Source organism: Lissotriton helveticus, chromosome 6 (assembly GCF_964261635.1).
Source record: "Lissotriton helveticus chromosome 6, aLisHel1.1, whole genome shotgun sequence".
In the NCBI taxonomy this organism is placed as follows: Eukaryota; Metazoa; Chordata; class Amphibia; order Caudata; family Salamandridae; genus Lissotriton; species Lissotriton helveticus.
In genome coordinates, this window is record NC_136067.1 from 1,913,819,796 (window position 1) to 1,913,840,645 (window position 20,850).

The following is a 20,850-nucleotide window of genomic DNA, read 5'->3' on the forward strand; positions in this document are numbered from 1 at the left end:
ACCTGAGGCATGTATGTTGTCCTGTAGGCCTTTGATGCGTAGGATGGGACTGTTGAGTGGAAGGTGCATCTCCTGCAGTAAGGCAACGTCTATAGCATGATTTTGTAAATAGTTTAATACCTTATGGAGTTTCCTATAGTCATTAAGTCCCCTAAGGTTCCATGTGAGCGCTCGGAGAGCATCAACAGGCAAGTTCTCACTGACATAGCTAGGTACCACCATCGTATTTGTTTGGTTTGACCCCACGATATGATCTGTGTAGTAGGCAGTATTCACTCTCACCATGTGTGTACTGATAACAAACATTAATCTGAAGTAACATCCAAGTGCTTCTCAAAACCTACCAAACCTCCCTCCCATGGCAGACCATCCCATTCCTGTCCCTCCCGGAAAAACAAAGAACACTCCCAGGTGTGTTTCACGTGTGGGCGGGAGTTGTTCATTGGACAAGGAGAACTATCAGGTCAACATGAGGCCACTCTCAAGGCACCGTCTCAAACATATTATGCAACTAAAAGCATATGGTATCCCCCACACCGCCACCGCAACATCAACCTCAGTTCCATAGGCGTGTCCACCATGCAGGGCTATGCTAGAACACAAAGTCTGTTAGGCCAGACGCACTTCCCGGGATCCGATCCCCCAATATAAAGTCACCGCAACGGCGTGGCGCTCAAACTCAGCCTCTCACCCGCAGCTGATTCCCTCCCTGCATGAATCCTGCCGTAACACTTTGGGGTGGCAAAGGCATCTAGTGTGAGGACCCATCTGTTTTGAGGAGCAAGAACAGTGTTCAAGGAACCATAACTCATCCTCCCGAGCCCCTCCAACTGACACCCCCAACTCTATCCTGCACCATAGACCATACTTATAGCACAGAGGCACCAGTCAAAGCTCAGTCCTGTTCCTCCAGCTGTCCTCCTGCTGCCTCATCGAGCAGCTGCCGCTCCGGACTGTGGCGCTGTTCTCTCGACCATTGTTTTAGCGCCTTCTGTAGGGCCTTCGGGTCCATGAAGATGTGTGATCGACCTTGCCTGTTGACTCGCAGTTTCGCTGGGTAAAGCATGGCATAATCCACACCAAGATCGCAGAGCTGTTTTTTCATTGGGGCAAATTGTCGGCGTGCCTCCTGGACCCGGATCGTGAAGTCTGGGAATAGCGAGATCGTGGAACCTTTAAACCCAAAGGCTGCTTTTCCCTAGCCTGCTTCAGCGCCACATGCCGATCTCGATAGTTGAGTAGTTTTGCAATGATCGGACGGCGAGGCGCCCCCGGGCGTGGCCAGGGCCCCAGGGAGTGGTACGCTCTTTCCACGACAGACATGGCGGAGAACGAGTCCTCGCCCAGCAGTGTCTTCAAAAGCTTCTCTGTGAATTGCTCCATATTACCAGTGTGAGTAGTCTCCTGCAATCCCGTAATTCTGAGAATGCAGCGCCGAGAACGTGCTTCTAAGTCTTTGTTTTTTTCCTGCAAAACCTGCAGCACCCTGCCAAGTTTTTTATGTTCAGAGTCAAGGGTGGAGTGTGCTTCTTCCGCTTCCGTCAGCCTCCATCCGGACATATCTAGCCTCTCAGCGTGCTTGTCAAGTCTTTCGGCCATATGGTCCATTCTGTAGGATAATGCATCCATCTTAGTGCCAAGGGCTGAAATACCGCTCTGTAGGTTCTTTTCCATTGCCACTAGCATGCCACGGATATCCTGACGCGATTCTTCTACGGGCTGCTCCCGCATTCTGGAGGCGTCTTCAGCGGATGTGTCTTGGGACTGAGACCTTTTCTGCTCAAATGATAGCTTCGGTTGCGCCCTGTCGACTCTGCCCATCCTAGCCTCCAGCGGTTCTCAAGACAGTCAAATCTCCACTGTTCCAGGGGGCCAGCACAGCAGGAGGGGCATCAGCGCGTTATGCACAGCAGGTGCCCTGAGCGAACAACCCAGGTAACTCTTCAGGCCGGAGGCGGCAGCAACCAGTATCACACAGGGAGCACTCACTCCAGGGCGGATTCAAGCCCTCAGCACTAGGCTCCAAGACCACGCGGCTGTTCGTTGGTGCCTATATTGGTTGTCCAGGAGGGCTCTTCTGCATTATTGAGCACAGAAAGAAGCAGCTCTGACCCCCCGCCAGTTCAAATTGTGGCAACTCGCACACACGGGCAGTATCAGAGCATACTTAGGACCCCACACTGCAGTAGGCAACCAAGAGGGGCCTGGGGTCCGTGGATGGTGAGTCCAGGCAGCCCCAGCAGCTGAGGCCCGTCAATCCCAGCTATGCTCAGCAAAGGCAATGGTCCCGGCAGGGAGCTGCATCTCCCAAGGGCGGTCGATGGTACCAAATATATCCCCGCACCGGGCTATCAGATTCCTGGTAGCATGCACCACTCCTGGTGCACCACATGGCCAAAACCAAGGACCTACCAGGGGCTCTGCAATCCCTATCCAAGCAGGTCGCCTACTTCCCAGACGCAGGCAGGGGGCACCAGGCTCTCTCAGTATACTAAATGGCGGCACTGTTCAGTCCGTGAGGTAAGAGCTCCCCGCCCTCTACCGCTTGATGTAGTGGAGGGACCCGCCGCAGGCGCGTGTCTCAGGTTGCCCACAAAGTGCCCAGGAGATCAAGAGAGGGCAGCGTAACCCTGATGGCTTCAGCGCGCGGGTCACACCCCCGTTTGTCACGGGCCTCCGGCACTGGGTTGGTACTGCGCAGCTCTCCCCGGACTGCACCATAATCTATGAAATTACCAATCAACAGAGGCCACGTACCGTGAGACCCCGTTGGGGCTGGCAGGTCAGAGAGTTGACCGTATGCGTGTAGCGACGTTCCGTTAATGCCCCCGTCTCCCATGTAGCAACGACCTCGAGCATACGCCCCCCACAGCACCTACTTTAGTCTGGTGCTTGTGGCCTAGCCAGGCCAGTGTTGTCAGGCTCTCTATCTTCGTTCTGAGAGGCAGCACGGCGGTCAGGGGCACAGGAAATCGTAGCTGCAGATCTCCGGAGGCCAGGGGCTGCTGTCTCAGGTCTCACACACGATGTAGTTGCCGGTAATTGTCGGATTTTGCGACGGTGTTACCGAGCACTCGGCTCAAGCGGCCATCTTGTTCACGAGGAAGCTCCGCCCCCCACGCTAACAAACTGTTACGGTGTACCTGCCTTTTCATACTCAGATTAGGCCTGGGAAATAGCTTTAAATTACAGAATGTGAGTAGCAGCTTGCTTTTATAAGAAGGTTGCAGTTCTCACATCTGCCATTGGAGGTTAACTCAACTATATGCGAGGGATCCTGTAAAAGTGCTACTCATTGATTCCCAATAAAGCTAAGCACTTTTACTTTTTCCCTTATTTTGCCATTTTATCCTCAACAGGATCCTGTATCAGAAGTAGTTTTAAAGTTTTAATATTGTATCCTCTCTTTTGATAGTTTCCAATATACCTTGAGATTGAAGGTATATAGCAAGATTGTAAGGATCATACTAATTGGTTATGAATTACTTCAGAATTAGCTTGATTTGAAATAGAATTTGAATTTGTAATGAAATCAATACTATAAGGTGTACTTTGCTTGACAAGTTGTATGGCATCTAGCTTTGATTTGATCCAACCTGTACCTCATTCACTGGCTTATTGATTTATCATTGCTTAGACAACTTCCGGCTGTTTCCTTAATGTTTTCTATGCGCTACTCAGGGAAACTGCATAGTGTGATCTATTTTCATGCAACTAAAAAAACCCTTACAAGATGAATCATTCTTTAGCTATTCACATCTGTAGAACACCTTTCATAGGTCTTCCATGTCGTGAAGTCAAACAAATGAACAATAGCGTGAGCCTTATGTCTACTTTCTACAAGTTGTCTATGTTGTGCTTTGGCCCGACTCAAATAGGATCTGCAATGCTTAGGTACAGCTTGGATGTTTGTTAAAATGCCCTTTGACTACTCCTCTATTCCAATTCCGATTCTGTGGTCATTATAACAACTCCAGGATGGTTCATGCAGGCATTGGATTATATCAAATAAATTCAGGCTGTTTTGTATGTCCCAAGGCTCATAACACACTTCACAAGGAGCAGGAGGCAGGAGTTCAGGTGCTATAACGCGCATCAGAGCCTCCAGCGGGGTGGGATGTGTTGGGGGATGCGCCTGGGTCTACAATGGCTCTTCTGCACCTGTCTGTTTCCGTATGAGACCAGACTGGCTTTTCCATCTGCTTTCTTTGCTTTGAGTGACTTCTGTATAATCACAGGTGGAACAATAATTGGTAACTTTTTGTTTTGGGATTTCGGAGTCATCCTAAATTTGAATTAGAGGAAAGAAGAATTTCTTGTGATGGTGCAGATTTAGGAGGGCGACTAAACGGCAATAAAGCTCTTAATTTATACAGAAATATTACATAGGCCAGTGGGTCCAATCTCCTCCATCTCTTTATTTAGGTGACAAGGGCATAAATAATCGTAGAGATGCTTCCACATTTTTTTCATCAGAATCTGCTTTCAAGGAAGATCTGTGCCTTAGGGTAGTTGCAAAGATATTGGAGCAAATATAAGCAGTATTGAACCTGGATGAAATGAGCCACTAAATGCACATCAGTTTCACACTAAAGGGCCTTCAGAGGCATTGACACTGAATCAGAGGGTGGAGAGACATTGCTGCTGTTTTGCAATTTGTGGAGTTTGTCAGTGAACTGATAGTAGCCCCAAGCTCAGCACGGTGTAACAGGGAAGCTTTGAATTCCAGCAGCTCCCCTGTCCTGTTGTACTTAAATTAGCTAATGTTCAGCCTTTAGGAGAAAGAATGGCAGAAGATAGATTACAATTAAGGAAGAAGCTTATCCATTCGCATTCTTAGCACCTAGATTTTAATACTTTTACTCTTATCAAATTCTTCGTACTAGGAAATTGTCATGGATTGGCTCTCTGGAAGATATTTGAAGGGGATTGTGTTATAAATTTCAGGAGACCCATGTATGTTAAGAATCAGCTTTCTGGTGTTGCCCTGGATACTGGGGCCCCCTTTTAATACATTTTGTTTCTCATTACTATTATTGTCTCTTCTTCTTAACACTCACTGAGTCTCCGATGGATCTTGTATTGTTCCACTGTGGGGTTGGACATAGGAGATCTAACATCCGGATATCCAATGAGGATCAGGAATTGGATAACCGACTCACAAATTTGTAATTAGGTTTATGTAAATGACTCTCAACACCATACTATATAAGTAAATAATTATTACTGCTAATACAAACCTTCTAAAGAAAGTTAGCCGGACTAAAATGATGCAAACCAATATTTCTGTTAAGGCAATGCAAAATAATAACATTAGTACCTGATAATCATAAATGTATCTATTTTGATCTCTCCCTGTCATAAATCAATCCTTTGGAATGCACAATCAACTTAAGGAGACAATTCATGATGAAACAGAGTCTAGAGGTTAATTAAAAGCAGATTTATGAAAGATATTCTAAAACATCATTAATAAACATTTGGAATCGCAAGGGTGCAGGACAGTCTAATTAGTTTGGGCTTGCCATAAATTGGAAAAGGAGCTCCGGAAAGTTCAACAAGGACATGAGCGATGACAGCTCGTAGGTAGTGTCAGTTTGAGAAAGAGTCCAAGATTAGCACACACAGCGTATGCCCAAGCTGGGAAAGAGCGAATAGAGTCAGCAAAGGTCCCCAAAGAGCAGTCTCTAGGGTTTGTCACAGAGACAGTCAGGCTGAAGAAGAAGTAGTCTCAACAGTAGCGGTCGGCAGTAGGTGTTTCTGTAGGGCGGTGACGTGGGAAGGGGGAGGGGCAGGGTGGGGGGTAGTAATGTATGGATTACGGAGTTTTACAGGTAAGATACCATTTAAATAAATAAAACGAATTTCGTTGCGCGCACAGTGCGCGCAACGAAATTTGTTTTATTTTTTAAAAAGTTTACTTACCTGTAAAACTCCGTAATCCATACATTACTACCCCCCACCCTGCTCCTCCCCCTACCCACGTCACCGCCCTACAGAAACACCTACTGTCTTTTTACTGAAACTAACAGAACCCCCAGACGCTGTATACGGAGGAGCAGGGAGGCCAGCTTTTTTTACCGAGATGCTTTATACAACGTTATGACCAGAATTAGCCGACATAACGTATCTAGCATGCGGCTACAGCGATCGCATAAGCAGCAACATTGTATACAAATACCTACTGGTGGCACCTCCGATACAGTGATAAATTATCAGATCTTATCAAGAAGATAAAGACAGACATCACCACATCCCGAATTAATGGGACCACAGTATCCTTGAGTGTGGACCTTAATCAGGACACTTCTATTTGGGTTTTAACAAATTATATCCCAGACTGAATAGCTGAGGTTAAAACACCACAAACTGATATTCTGAGAAACTGTCCTGAGGAAGGTTTTTAACCGAAACGCCGCGTCGACTCATGTTCTCATGAACATTTTTAACAATTTTCTTATGGACAACATGATGTATTTTAAAACTGTATGAACCTTTTTTATAAATGTATAATAAACGTATGTACACCGCCTAATACTTGTGCTTTGTTTTCTCATGTCACACAAAAATTATTTATGTTCTTGACATTGTCATTTTCATGATTGATATTATTGTAGGTTGTTGTGTAAACTCTGATCAGTTGTAGGTACATTATCTGTTGTGATACCTGGTGGTTGCGTCCAGTAATCAAACTCGTGCAGTAGATACCCAACACCCGGTAGGGACTCTTTCCACGGGCATCCTTTATATTTGGGACACTGTGAATTTTTTTCCAGTCCTTGTAGCAGCACAGCAGTCTTTTTCCTGGCATTAATAGAAGGCAAATATACTACACCGTTTTTGGATTTCTACAAAACTCAATGTGTTCCTGTTGTCACCTATGGAGCTGGAGTGTGGAGCTATGCCAACAAAGCCCAAAGAATAGAGAAGCAATTCTGACAGCTGCTCCTCTCCCAGCTTCTTGTTGCCCCTACGTCATCTGTCACAAGTAATTAGGGTTTCTTTTTTTGATGACTTAATCAAACTTTCTCCTTTGATGCTCTGGTTGTCCATCTGGGGCAACTCTCATGTCACCTTCAATCAGCAGGTTATTATGCACTTTCTTAGCTGCGACTTGGGTTTGAGTATCCAATGATTGTCCTACCTAAAACATTCTTTTGAACAACTGGGTGGGCCTTCTATTTTTGAGAATGCAATTAGTATAATAAAACTAGATCGAACTTGGCTAAAGTGTAATTTTTGGAGGTCAAATATCGAGAGAGAGAGAGAGAGAGAGAGAGAGAGAGAGAGAGAGAGAGAGAGAGAGAGAGAGAGAGAGAGAGAGAGAGAAGAAAAAGAACTAGTCAAGCCTACAATTGGACACTATGTAATTTCACAGACCACTCCTGGCATTGAGCCTTATCTATTGCAAACGACAGGTCATTGGGATAGGGTATTACTATTTAGATTGAGAACAAGCTCCCTATAAAATTTGTTCTATGTTCCCCCTTGCTAAATTAATGAGGGCAGGACTGCCGGGAGGGGTGTAAGTCTTTGTGATGCTACTTCATTTGAAACTCTGTAGCACTTTGCTTTTTTGTAGCTTTTATGTAATTTATTTGTAGAAATTTAAAATTCTCTTTATTGAAAGCTAATGGTTATCTTTTGTGAATGTATATGATATTATTTTAGAGCATGTAGACCAACATTTCATTACCTCGAGACCCTACAGGACCAGAACACTTATTTTGCTATTGTTTCCTTTCTCAAATACATTATACATTATTCATGGTCATAACACTGTGCTATTTTAATGTACCTCCGTCAAGTTTTATAAGGAATGTAATTTTGTGATTATTTTTTATAACTCAGTAACTTTTTTTGACGGACTGACTAAAGAATGTGTTGAACATATTGGTTTCTGTGATCTAGGCAGTTTTTTCCAAGATGACACTTGTGTGCAGAATCCTACTTACATTAGACATAAGCTCCTCCTAATAGTTAAAGACAGGCAGCGAAAGAAATGTGGTGAGATAAGAACAAGCTGTACTAGTAAAGCACACAATTGGACACCTATGAAAAATAACCTCTGCTATTGTTCCTGGCTTAATAGGCAGCTCTTTAAACATGGTGTTTCTACTGAATAACCTAGTACAATATGTAGTTCACTGAAATCTGTTATTTGAACTAATATTTCATTTTTTGTGCCTTGTCAGTCATTGTTTTAATAAAGATATATCAATATGTACAAACCAAATTTTTTATTGCCAATATGACAGTGTGAGAAATGTGGCCATTGTTTCACTGGGGTGTGAGCCATGGTCACGCAACAGCCACAATCTCTTGCAAGGTGAGCCACGAAAAACTGACTAAAGTAGCCTGTTCTTAACCTACGCTGGCTTGGTACTAAAAGCAGTCAGGCTTGATTTCAAGACAACGCATAAAGTATTAAAGCAGCACACAGACTGTAATAAAGTGAAAACCAAACACTAGAAAAATTCTACTCCAATTTCGAAAAACAGAGTACATTTGAATACATTTTGTAACACCAATATGACAAAAATCCAATTAGTAGAACCAAATTTAGATTTTGTTTTAGTAAAAACCATTGTTTAAAAGATTAAAGCACCAACCCCGGACATCTAGTCACACGAGACCACGTCAAGGTAAAAAACATATGGCTGACCTTGGTGGTGTGCGTTTTGGATAAGGTTGAGAGAATGGGATTGGGCTGGGTCAGCTCTTACCTTCGGACTTTGGAGATACTTATTAAAAACATCTTTTGAGGAGGTAAAGTTCAGGGGGGCAAGGCTGCAGGCGGTGTCCGAGGAGGGAACACCATTATCAGATAGCCTTGGGTCCACGGTGGAGATTTCTACGTTTGGACTCAGTCTCTATTTTAGAAGTCAGTAACCTCCAGCTGGGCGAGGCAGAGGGCTGTAGCTGAAGACAGTTCCACAAGGCTGGATATCCCTTTGGAGATGGGCCACTGAACAGGATTTGCTGCTCCTGCGGCGAACATAGCGGGAGATGGGTCAAAGTCACATTGACCGGCGATGCACCTCGGGGAGGATAGGTGAGCAGGTTGTCCTGGCCTCATCCTAGTTCTCAGAGCAGGTTTTGGCCAAACATTTTCCAGGACCTCAGTGTAGAACCCTTCTGGGCAACACACCCAAGAGTCCAGGAGTGGTAGGACTCCACTTCGTGGTTCAGGACACTCACAAGCTTTGTCCACATGCAGTTTCAAGATGGTGGGATCCTTTAGTGTCACCGAGGCTCATATTAGATCAGACACTACCCCAGCTCCCCCTGCATTGGATGAGGTTCAATGTAAAGCTTTGGCTGAGTTTTTCATTGCTAAGGTTGAGCGCATTTATGCCTCGCTAGGTTCTCCTTCTGTGGTGGAGGAATTTCAGACAGAATCTACATTGCCAGTGGAATGCTCCCTCGCCACAGTGAAGCTCACGGAATGGCAATTGCTAGATGATGTCTCTTTCCTCTCCTGCTTGAACAGTGTAAGATCGGGCTCTCCCCGTGACCCGTTACCTGTTAAAATTCTGAAGCTATTGGATTCCAATTCCCATCAGGTACTCATGAGACTGCTAAATGTGTCTTTAATTGAATCTTATGTACCCCAGGACTGGAAACATGCGATGGTGGTGCCCCTTTTGAAGAAGGCAGGTGCGGATGCTTCCAACTTGTCTAATTTTAGATCTATCTCCTTGCTGCCAATTCTATCGAATATTCTGGAAAGACACATTAACACTCAGTTAAATCATCTTGTGGAGAGCTCAGGATTTCTGCACCCATCCCAGTCCGGCTTTCGAGCTCATCACTCGACCGAGACTGCTCTCCTTGGAGTTACGGAGAGTCTGCGACACGGTATCGATCGTGGGGAAACATCTGCACTCATCCTGTTGGATTTGAGTGCCGCGTTCGATACCGTGTCCCATTCCATTCTTTTGAATTCTCTCCGGTCCCTAGGAGTGGCAGGCTCGGCACTAGCCTGGATTGCCTCCTTTCTTAGTGGGCGTACTTTTCAGGGACAGCAGCATCTGCCATCTGTCCATCGGCGCACGGCGTCCCCCAGGGGTCTATACTCAGCCCTCTACTGTTTAACATCTATATCAAACCCCTGGCTAATATCGTGGAGGATGCAGGGTTGATGCTATTTTCCTACGCCAAATCCAAAATCTGACATTACCATTCAATACGGTTTCTCATTACAATTGCAAACACACCAAACATGACATAGCGACCTGCTCCCAATTGGGAATTACAGCTTATTAAATGTAATAAGGAATCTCCAATGTTATCCTATGAGAGTTGTAGGCCTCACAGTAATGGAAAACAAATTTAGGAGTTTTTCACTACCTGAACATGTAAAATCTAACCACCTACCCATCCATCCATCCACCAATCATTTCACCCTTCCTTTCATCCTTTCAGCAAATGATCTTTTCATTCTTCCGTGCACCCACCCATCCTTTCAACTCCCCTTTGCACCTCCCCTTAATTTCTTCCTTTCACTAAACCTTTCTTCCTTTCACTTAGTCTTCCAACTTTCCTTGCTTTCATATTCACTTAATTCTTTGCACCTTTCTTTACTTTCACCCTTTCTTCCGACCCACCAACTCCTTCTTTCCAGTTTCTAACTCCCACAATCTTTCTCACTTTCACTTTTTGAAGATCTCTCTTTACGAAAAAGAAAGTTTATGTATGCCTGAAAATCATGTTTGTGAGTGTCCACACACCTTCTAGGGCATCCCTACCTTACAATACCTGCTCTATCTATGGGAACAGATTTATTCCCATGGAAACCATAATGGAATAATATTTCGTGTAAGTAAATAGATTTATGAATGTAGAATTACTTTTGAGAATTTACATTTGTAAATAATACAATTACAAGTGGAAGTTGAATCTTGCCATAGGTGCGCAAATTCAGTTATCAGGCCTCACTAGATTTGGGGTCGTTGGTAATGCCAGGATTCATTACAATGCAGAGGTACAGTAAAGGTCAGGCTGACTATCTGGTGGATTTCAACAGACAATGAGAAGTTGAGAGGAAGTGATGTACTTAATACTGAGGGCTGAACGTCAAAGGTGAAGGAGTTGTACAACATCAGGGGGGAGCAAAAGGGTTTCTTGAGTTGGAATTAATCATGCAGCAATTATTATTCCCCTTCCAGGGCATTTCATTTAAGTATATTTGGAACACAGATCAGGATGCTACAAATGTTCTGCATAAACCTATACAAAATGGTACTTAACTAGAACTTCCCTTTTTCCAACAGGACAGTGGAAAATGCTGTGGAAAGAGGGACAAGGATCAAGGCTGCTGTATGATTATACAGGAAAACAATGCTGTAAGTTTGAAAAGGCGCTTTGCCATGTCCTTTACATTGCTCTTTTACGTCTGTCCTATAACACACGGGTCGATTATCAAAACATTTTGTAGGTGTGACTTTTGTGGTACTCTTGGCTTGCTACTGGATTCCATGATTGACCAATAGGCCATCAGGCATTCTCTTGACTTACTCCTGAAATAGAGGAGTAAGGCAGGAGTAAGTCAGCCCACATTATTTTTGAATTTGGCCCATGGTGTTATTGTGGCATATAAATTTGGGGGACAATTGTCAAAAAAACTACTAAGGCTCAATTAACTGAATATTACTATTGGTAGCTAAAGCTTACGGTTTTAGTACTTCTGGCTCACTCCAAGAGTAATCCAAGAAGAAGCCATGGATCAATCCAGGAGCACTCCTGGCTTACAAAAGTAAGTCAGGAGTATTCTAAGTGTAATTATAATCAAATGTAGGACATTCAACAGCACTCGTCGTGCAGATTTACTTTGTTATTGTTCATAAACAATGCCGATAGTCATGTAAAACCTTATGGCAGGGCTTCAAGTGGGATGAAGAAAGTGAAGAGTCGCTAAAGGGGAGTGCCCTATGTAGATTTATGGTGTGGCTTAAACATGTAAAATACATTTCTGTGATTCCTTTAGTGTGCTACCCGACCTGTATTTTAGTGTCTCTCTGAGCTTTTGGTTATTGCATCCAGCTACAATAACACAGCAATTGATGTGCACCTAAAACCAGCCAAGGCTCCAGAATATCAACCCATCTAACCACTTCAATGACCCGGTACCTCCGGCCATCTTCAAAGAAATCAAGAATGTACTTATCCCCACATGGACAAGAATTGTCCATGTGGGGATGGAACACTTTTCTATCACAAGGCATGATCCCTGACTGCCTAAAAGCAGCTCAGGTGTCATCTATGCTAAAGAAACCTAACACAGATAAAGCTGACCTCAGTAACTTCTGCCCTATTTCCAGCATCCCAACCCTAGCCAAACTCCTAGAAAAATGCATACAAACCCAACTTTGTGCTCACATGGAAAACTTCCAACTCCTAGACCAGCATCAATCAGGCTTTCGGAAGGGGCACAGTACCGAGTCGGCTTTTACTCACGTTATGGATGACATCTTAAAAATGCTTGACCAAAATGATTCATGCCTCCTAATCCTCCTTCACCTTTCCTCCGCTTTTGACATGGTTAATCATGACAACCTCCTATCCATTTTGGAAAATGTGATGGGTTTCTCTGGTCGGGTGCTACAATGGTTCTCGTCTTTACTTCACCATAGATCACAAAGAGTCAAGGCAAACCACTCCCTCTCCCAGCCCTCTCCAGTACTCATGGGTGTCCCCCAAGGATCAGCCCAATCACCTATCCTCTTCAACCTTTTCTTGGAACCATTAGCTAATTCTCTAAATTCCACGAACATTCTTTTCCATATGTATGCGGACGATAGGCAACTTTATCTAAAAAATCCATCCCCGGATGACATCATCTCACTGAACTCTACCCTAACGTCTACTCAAAATTGGTTAACTGAGAACCATCTCCTGCTCAACACCTCCAAAACTGAATCCCTTCTCATCTCGCCTCCGAACCACGTCCCCAAGCTAGACCTTTGGTTAAATCACCTCACTGCTTTCAACTGCACCCCTCTCATCATACTCTGCCAAATCCCTTGGAATCACCTGGGACAACCACCTGAATATGAAAAATCACATAAGCAATGTGTGCAAGGGAGCTAATCACTTGATGAGGACACTTAGAAATATCAAACCATTCCTTCCACAAACCGATTTAAAGCAGGTGGTCCAAGCGCTTGTCTTGCCGAGGCTTGACTTCGGCAGCGCTACGCTCTGTGGCCTTCCCAAATACACCCTGGCTCCACTAAGGGTATCACTGAATGGTGTAGCTAGATTGGTGACTGGTAACAAACTCAATGAGCACATATCCCCAGTCCTAAAATCTCTTAAATGGTTTCCCTATGAAGCTCGAATTCAGTTAAAGATTGCTGTTCTGGCGCACAAAGCTCTGCATCTCAAAGCTCCCAGGTACCTACTGCAAAAGCTTGAATTATCCTGTGGTGGTAGAGCCTCAAGAAGCGCTAACACCTTCCTCCTGAAACCACTCATCCTTAGCAAAAAGAGAACTTGTCACCGAGCCTTCTCCGGCGCTGTCCCAAAGAGATGGAACTCTCTTCCACTGGAAGTACGCAGAATCTCCTCAACGACTGCTTTCAAACTGGAAGCCAAAAGATTCCTAATGAATACATTCTTACCTTAATTGGGCTAGGTTCACCTGCTCGAAGCCATTGATCCTAAATCCATTGTACCAACACTTGATGCTGCTGTTCCTTACCGCAAAGTGTACCTCCCTGCGTAGCCTGCTATATACCTGTTTACTGTATTATTCTTCCTCTCTAATTTGCCTTATAATTATGCAATTTTTCCTGTTTTTGCATTCTTACTTGAGGTAGACTTTGCTTTTATGTCCTTCCTTCCATCCTTTTTGCAAAGCGATCTGATATCCTTCCGGATCTTTTTCGCGCTATATAAAACTTTATAAATATATAAATAAATATAAATAAATACGGCTATGAGCTTTGTCATGGGTTGTCTGCGTGCGCTCACCAGAGAAGCAAAAGATTAGATGAGCAGGTATTATGAACACCGTTTTAACACACTAACAGGCCCTGCGAGAGACTCACACTACCTAGAATCTGAACTCCAGAGCTTTCAGTCGTGGCCAGTTATAAATACCTGGAAAGCATCCACTATACCAGAGTAATATGCTGACCGATATTTTTTTTTTAATTAAAAACACAACATCTTGGGAACAGCTAACTCTCTAATGCACTGCGATATTCAGTAAAGGGTGAAATATAAATGGGAGCTAAGTAACTGATATGGACTACCTGAACATTTATTACATGTTGTTCAGAAATCATCAGTTTTTCGCTCAGTAATGTTAAGGACAAGAATATAGGGCACAGAGGGACTAGTTTCAATGTTCATTTTGAAATACTTCGGGGTCTGATGCCCAGAGGGACCCGGCCCATTTTACGCCATGCCTTAGGGCCTCTCTGGCTCAGACAGTTCATGACAGACGAAGACACGGCCAAGTATGTGATTTATGCTTGTCTAGACATAACTGGTGTCTCAGAAGGGAAGGTGGCAACAGTATTGTGCTCTGCTGATGCACGTGGTGGTGCACAACAGGATGTACAAGCCTTTCTCATGGATGTGCACCTTAATGGCGCAAGCCTCTTTGATGAAAAAACTGATTTTGTCCTAAAGCGCCTTAGAGATAGTAGAGGCAAAGCACATTCCCTGGGTTTCTTGCACCTTCCATGTAATTTCCACATCAGGTCAGAAAACTCAGAGGCTATCCCAGGGGCTGGCGTATTGGCAACAACTCTCTTTTCATTGACTGCAGCAGCCTCACAAGTCCTTTCTGGCCAGACACTTGGTTCTGGCATTTAGCGCACAGGTCGGCTGAGGAGCATATTCTCCCATTCTCCTTCCCAAATGACAACAGCCATCAAGCCACTTTAGTTTACCTCTAGTGGAACAAGCCCATATCCTATCAGGGGCAGAATTCCGCACTTCCTCCCAGGGTCGCATCCCATAGTGTCTGACAGATGAGTCCTACAAATCGTTCAGTAGAAGTATGCCCAACCTTCGCCAAATCTCCCCGCCAGATAGTGGTAAACCTAACATCGTTTGAGAAAAGTCACACCTCACTACTTTGTAGAAGCCTTCATTCATTGAAGTGCTCCTGAATACAGTGCAGTTTAGAGCCTTCTCTTCACCACAACAAATCTAGGATATTTGGCAATGGTCCCGATGTTAGAGGATCAATCCCAGATCTCAATAAGAGCAGGCCTGAGGCTTCTTGGCCTCTTAGCCTCCTTAAACTCCCTTGTCATTTATGTCAGGTGGCTCATGCAGCTTTTACAATGAATTCTTAAGCTCCAGTGGGCCCAGCATCAAACAAGTCTTTCAGATGCTGTTCAGATTTCAGAGGAGATAGCTTACAATCTGCCATGATGGCTGCTCAAATACGATTGGTCCAGCAGCAGGCCCCTTTCTCCCCACCACACAGAGCTAACATTGGTTACTGATGGGTCCCTGCTGGGTGGGGAGGTCATGTGGGCAAGGTGGAGATCACAGGACGCTGGTCTCTGATGTTAGCCCGGCTCCATATCAATTTGTTGGAGTTGCGGGCCATTGGTCTATCTCTGAAAGCCTTCCTCCAATCCTTTAAAAAGAGGCTGGTGCAGGATTTCAAAGCCAACGCCACCGCTATATGGTATTTCAATAAGCAGAGCTAAGTGTGAACTTGGGTACTCTGCCAGGAGGTTCTGTACCTCTGTAGCTGGCTAAAGTGTTAGGGCATTTTTCTGACTGCGAACCACCTGGTAGGATCCTGGAATGCCAGAGCAGACAAGCTAAGTTGGTAGCATTTGGCAGATAACAAACTGCTTCTACAACATGAGCTGACACAGGGCATCTTCAGGCAGTGGGGAGTACCCTGGCTAGATCTTTTTTTGCCACTGTTGAATGCTGAGTGCCAAAGGTTTCGCACTTTTGAGTTCCTGTGAGAACACTCGCTAGAAGATGCATTCCAGCTGGAATTGAAAATGGGACTCCAGCTGCAATTAAAAATGGGACACCAGTATGCCTTCTCTCCTCTGCTTCACTGATCTATGAAAAAGATCAGGAATGATCTTTTAACCAGGAGTGTGTGGTACCAGGAATTTGTGAACGTGGTATCTGCCCTACACTCAAGCTGTCACTTCAAGAGGATCTTCTGTCATAATAGCAGGATCTGCCCTGCACCCAAATACTCGTGACCTTCACCTCCATGCGTGGAGATTGAACTGCAGCAGTTGACTGTGTTTGATCTGCTGGCTGAATTGGGGGGATGTGATCCTTAATAAGAGATGCTCCTAAAATGAAGTCCATGTATGCCTAGTTCTGGCTCAAATCTGTGGCCTGGTGTAGTATCCATAAGATTGACTTTTTACAAGTCAAACTGTCAATGTTCTTTTGCTTGTTTTGTCATGGCCAACAAAGGTCTTGCAATGGGCACTTAAAGGTTATTTCTCGACCCTTTCAGCATTTGTATGTTTACCAGGCCAACAGTCCTTGTTTAAATCACCTTTTATGGTGAGCTTTATCAGAGGTGTGACACACATTTACTTCCAGACAGTCTGTGATTGCCACAATGCATCTTAATTTGCTCTTGACGTGTCTCATGTATGCACCTTTCAAGCCAATGCATAGTTGTTTGCTGTGTCTCCTGACTTTAAAGTCGGCTCTCCTCATAGTATTTCTTGGACTTGGCCCTTTTTGCAGGGTCATCCCCAAACATTTCACCCTTACCCTCCTGTTTTCTCCTGTTTTCTTAACCCGTTTTGTTGACTTTCAGGACTCTGCACACTTCTACTTACTGCTAAAGTGGTTGCTTTTTCTCACTTAAACATGGTAAAATTGGCTTACACTCAATTGGCATATTTAATTTACTTGTAAGTCCCTAGTAAAGTAGTACTACCTGTACCCAGGACCTGCAAATTAAATGCTATAGTGGACCTGCAGCACCTACGTAGTCCTTAGAACATGTCCCAGATATGCCATTGAAGCCTGTGGGTGGAGTTTTAACCTGGCAAAGTAAACCTTTTGCCAGGCCTGAACCTTCCTTTTCACAACACCTTATTCACCCCCAGGCTAGGCTGGTCTCCTCACAGAGGGCAGGGTTCAGTATATTAAAAAAATTGTCCTGGTAGTGAAATACTCTTAAATTAGTTTTTCACTTCTACACGGCCTACCTCTCCCATAAGATAACATTGGATTACCATATTACATTTAATAAGTGATAACTTAAAATTGGGAGCCAATAGGAATATCGAGTTTGGTATCTAAAAAATTGTATTTAAACATCCTCTTTGCCGCAACAAAGTACTAGCCTGCATCCTACATCTACTTGCTACTTACTGGACGACACGGGGGCCTTATCTCTATATCAGATGGGTCTTCTTCCCGGTGGAGCTTGCATGCATTGAACTACGCGAGAGGCGACGTGCGCCTGCCGCGAAGATTTGCCTATGATGTGCCTCCTGGTGCGATGGACTGGCTGGTTGCACAGTGAGCCTGCAATACACTACTGACTCACTAATTGTGGCCCATGCACGGATGCGATCCTTGCCGTGTTGGACGACCCTGGTCTGATCCCGGTAGTGCCTGCCGTAGTGACAAAATGATTTAAGCCATGTTGGGAAGGTGCCGTCCACTATCTTCCGGGCACTGGCGACATGGCAAACACTGGACAACGTGTTGAACTTTAATTAATGTTGCACACCGTGCACAGAGAGTGGTCACTGCAGCCAGCGACACCCGCAAGACACTGGGAAAAGGGTGCGCATTCCCCGTCACCAGCATTCGTGTAGTGGCCTATCAGCGCTTGTGCTCAGCCTTGCACGAGAGCCTACGTGGCGACACCGGCCCTGTGGTATTAGGCTTCATTTTCTTCTACTCTCCCACCTCCTCCACTGTGTCAAGCAATATGGGCAAGGCGGATGCAAAGCAGACCATGCTTTCCTTTTACAGCAGGCGCCAAACCAGACAGGAAACTTTGGACCAACTTACAGAATTCCACGAGGAGGTGGGTAGGGAGATCACATTTCTGGGTAGGAGGCTCGTGCCCGTCATTATGGTGAGGGAGAGCGTCCCAAAAAAACTCTTGTGAATCTCCTCAGGCAACTGCATGCCTCCTCCTATATTACAAAAAACACAGTTGATGGACAGAATGTAGAACAATGTCATACGTTCACCCCAGTACAAGGATATGGGCCTAAATCCATCGTTTGTTTGCACTCCACACCACCCTGGGTTAGACACTGGCTATATGCAAATCAGCTCTGACCCTGTGCCTCATGGGAACAGTCCAGTCTGAACTACCAAGCCATGTCTTTCCCAGACCGGAATCAAGCATCCAAGGACCGGTTTCTGGCTATCAGCCTTCATCAGCCTGGATAGCTTGACTCCAGCGGTGTGGAGAGCCTGGGACTCACGTCTGAGCATACCCAGCCCACTCGGGGTGAAAATTGCAAAAAACACAGTTGATGGACAGAATGTAGAACAATGTCATACGTTCACCCCAGTACAAGGATCTGGGCCTAAATCCATCGTTATTTTGCACTCCACACCACCCTGGGTTAGACACTGGCTATATGCAAATCAGCTCTGACCCTGTGCCTCATGGGAACAGTCCAGTCCGAACTACCAAGCCATGTCTTTCCCAGACCAGAATCAAGCATCCAAGGACCGGTTTCTGGCTATCAGCCTTCATCAGCCTGGATAGCTTGACTCCAGCGGTGTGGAGAGCCTGGGACTCACGTCTGAGCATACCCAGCCCACTCGGGGTGAAAATTGCAAAAAACACAGTTGATGGACAGAATGTAGAACAATGTCATACGTTCACCCCAGTACAAGGATCTGGGCCTAAATCCATCGTTCTTTTGCACTCCACACCACCCTGGGTTAGACACTGGCTACATGCAAATCAGCTCTGACCCTGTGCCTCATGGGAACAGTCCAGTCCGAACTACCAAGCCATGTCTTTCACAGACCGGAATCAAGCATCCAAGGACCGGTTTCTGGCTATCAGCCTTCATCAGCCTGGATAGCTTGACTCCAGCGGTGTGGAGAGCATAGGACTCACGTCTGAGCATACCCAGGCCACTCAGGGTGAAAATTGCAAAAAAAACAGTTGATGGACAGAATGTAGAACAATGTCATACGTTCACCCCAGTACAAGGATCTGGGCCTAAATCCATCGTTTTTTTGCACTCCACACCACCCTGGGTTAGACACTGGCTATATGCAAATCATCTCTGACCATGTGCCTCATGGGAACAGTCCAGTCCGAACTACCAAGCCATGTCTTTCCCAGACCGGAATCAAGCATCCAAGGACCGGTTTCTGGCTATCAGCCTTCATCAGCCTGGATAGCTTGACTCCAGCGGTGTGGAGAGCCTGGGACTCACGTCTGAGCATACCCAGCCCACTCAGGGTGAAAATTGCAAAAAACACAGTTGATGGACAGAATGTAGAATAATGTCATACGTTCACCCCAGTACAAGGATCTGGGCCTAAATCCATCGTTTTTTTGCACTCCACACTGTGATGTATTCCTATAGGTTCTGAATTGATCCCCCTATTCCTGACCCTATTCTGGTTAACAAACCAACAAGTTAACTAGCAGTCAGCCCATGAGGCAGCAAACCCCCATGATGCAGATACCGTTATCTGACGAAGCCACACTACGGCACAGGAACGTGTTATCTGATTAGGTCATAACGCTTGCGATCTAATTAGACAAGCGATATTCCTCCAGCCCCTGATAAGGCATACGGAGTTCTCATAACAAATCAAACCTATGACAACCTGGGAAAAACCCTGCGGCCATTGTTTTGATTTCACCAAGAACTTCAGCAAAAGAATGTGCTAACGACCTGGTCGTATGACATCCTTATTGACGTATCTATGTCCATCCTTACGTCAATCTCGGCACCTTAAAGGTATAAATATTACCGATATTGCCCTATGCAAACACACGCGGTGGTGACGAGACGGAGCAGCCATACTTGCCGAAGCCCAGAGCAGAGCAGACCCCGCTGGCGCAGCCCCGCCTTCCTGACGCGCTGAGAACGAGACGCGCTGCTTTCTCCTGCCGAGAAATCCAGCACCGGCGTTTCCGGGTAGCCCTCGCAGGCAGCCTGGAATATCGAGAGCAGAGAAGAGAGATGCCATCCCTCATTCATCCTAACTTCCAGGTACAGAACTGAATAACCCCTCACAGAGAATTCTTTAGTCAGTCACTTGGCAAAACAAACTTAACTTAAACTGTAACTTTCTATTCCCGCCCACGTATTAGGCTAAGGTCAGGTACACGGGGTAGGCGTATCTAGAAACACCAGTTGAGTACGTTTAGTCAAATGTATATGTGTATGTAATATATTTTATTCATTTTAAACCTTCATATGGCTTGGAAACCATATCAATGTTTTTACAGTATTATTTTATACTTCTGCTTTTAATGTATGCACTTTACTTAACGATAAGTATTGCAATAATATCGATCCATTTCTCTTGTATGAGAAAAGAGACTGATCAATAAATAACATCTTTTATTGAACACGCCCGTCTCTTCCTTTTCTCTACAATCTGATGAGACTAAGAATGCACGTACTGACTGAGTAAAATAAATTGCCTTTTGTTCACACGACTCTCGAGATACACTCTTGATTAGGGGAGAGCAAAGTTGTCATGTTCTATGGTTGTCAGAAACTAAATCCCTTCTTGTCTAATCAGGGAAGTTAATTCCTTCCTGAACATTCGAGAAAGTTTCTAGTGAACTCTGAGCTAGCTGGCAAACCCAAAACTTTAAGTCTAATATCGACAGTAGTAGACCTAGTTAACGTCTGGTCTAGGCCTATACTA

General features: G+C 45.0%; 1 protein-coding gene across 1 annotated transcript in view; it reads left to right on the forward strand.

Annotated features, from left to right (window-relative positions):
* LOC144762933 (xanthine dehydrogenase/oxidase-like) overlaps window positions 1–20,850 on the forward strand; it is a 1,098,251-nt gene that overhangs the window by 49,085 nt on the left and 1,028,316 nt on the right. The window contains exon 6 of the mRNA XM_078648234.1: window positions 11,277–11,348. Within this exon, the coding sequence (XP_078504360.1) occupies window positions 11,277–11,348 (72 nt within the window). The remainder of the gene's footprint in view (window positions 1–11,276; window positions 11,349–20,850) is intronic.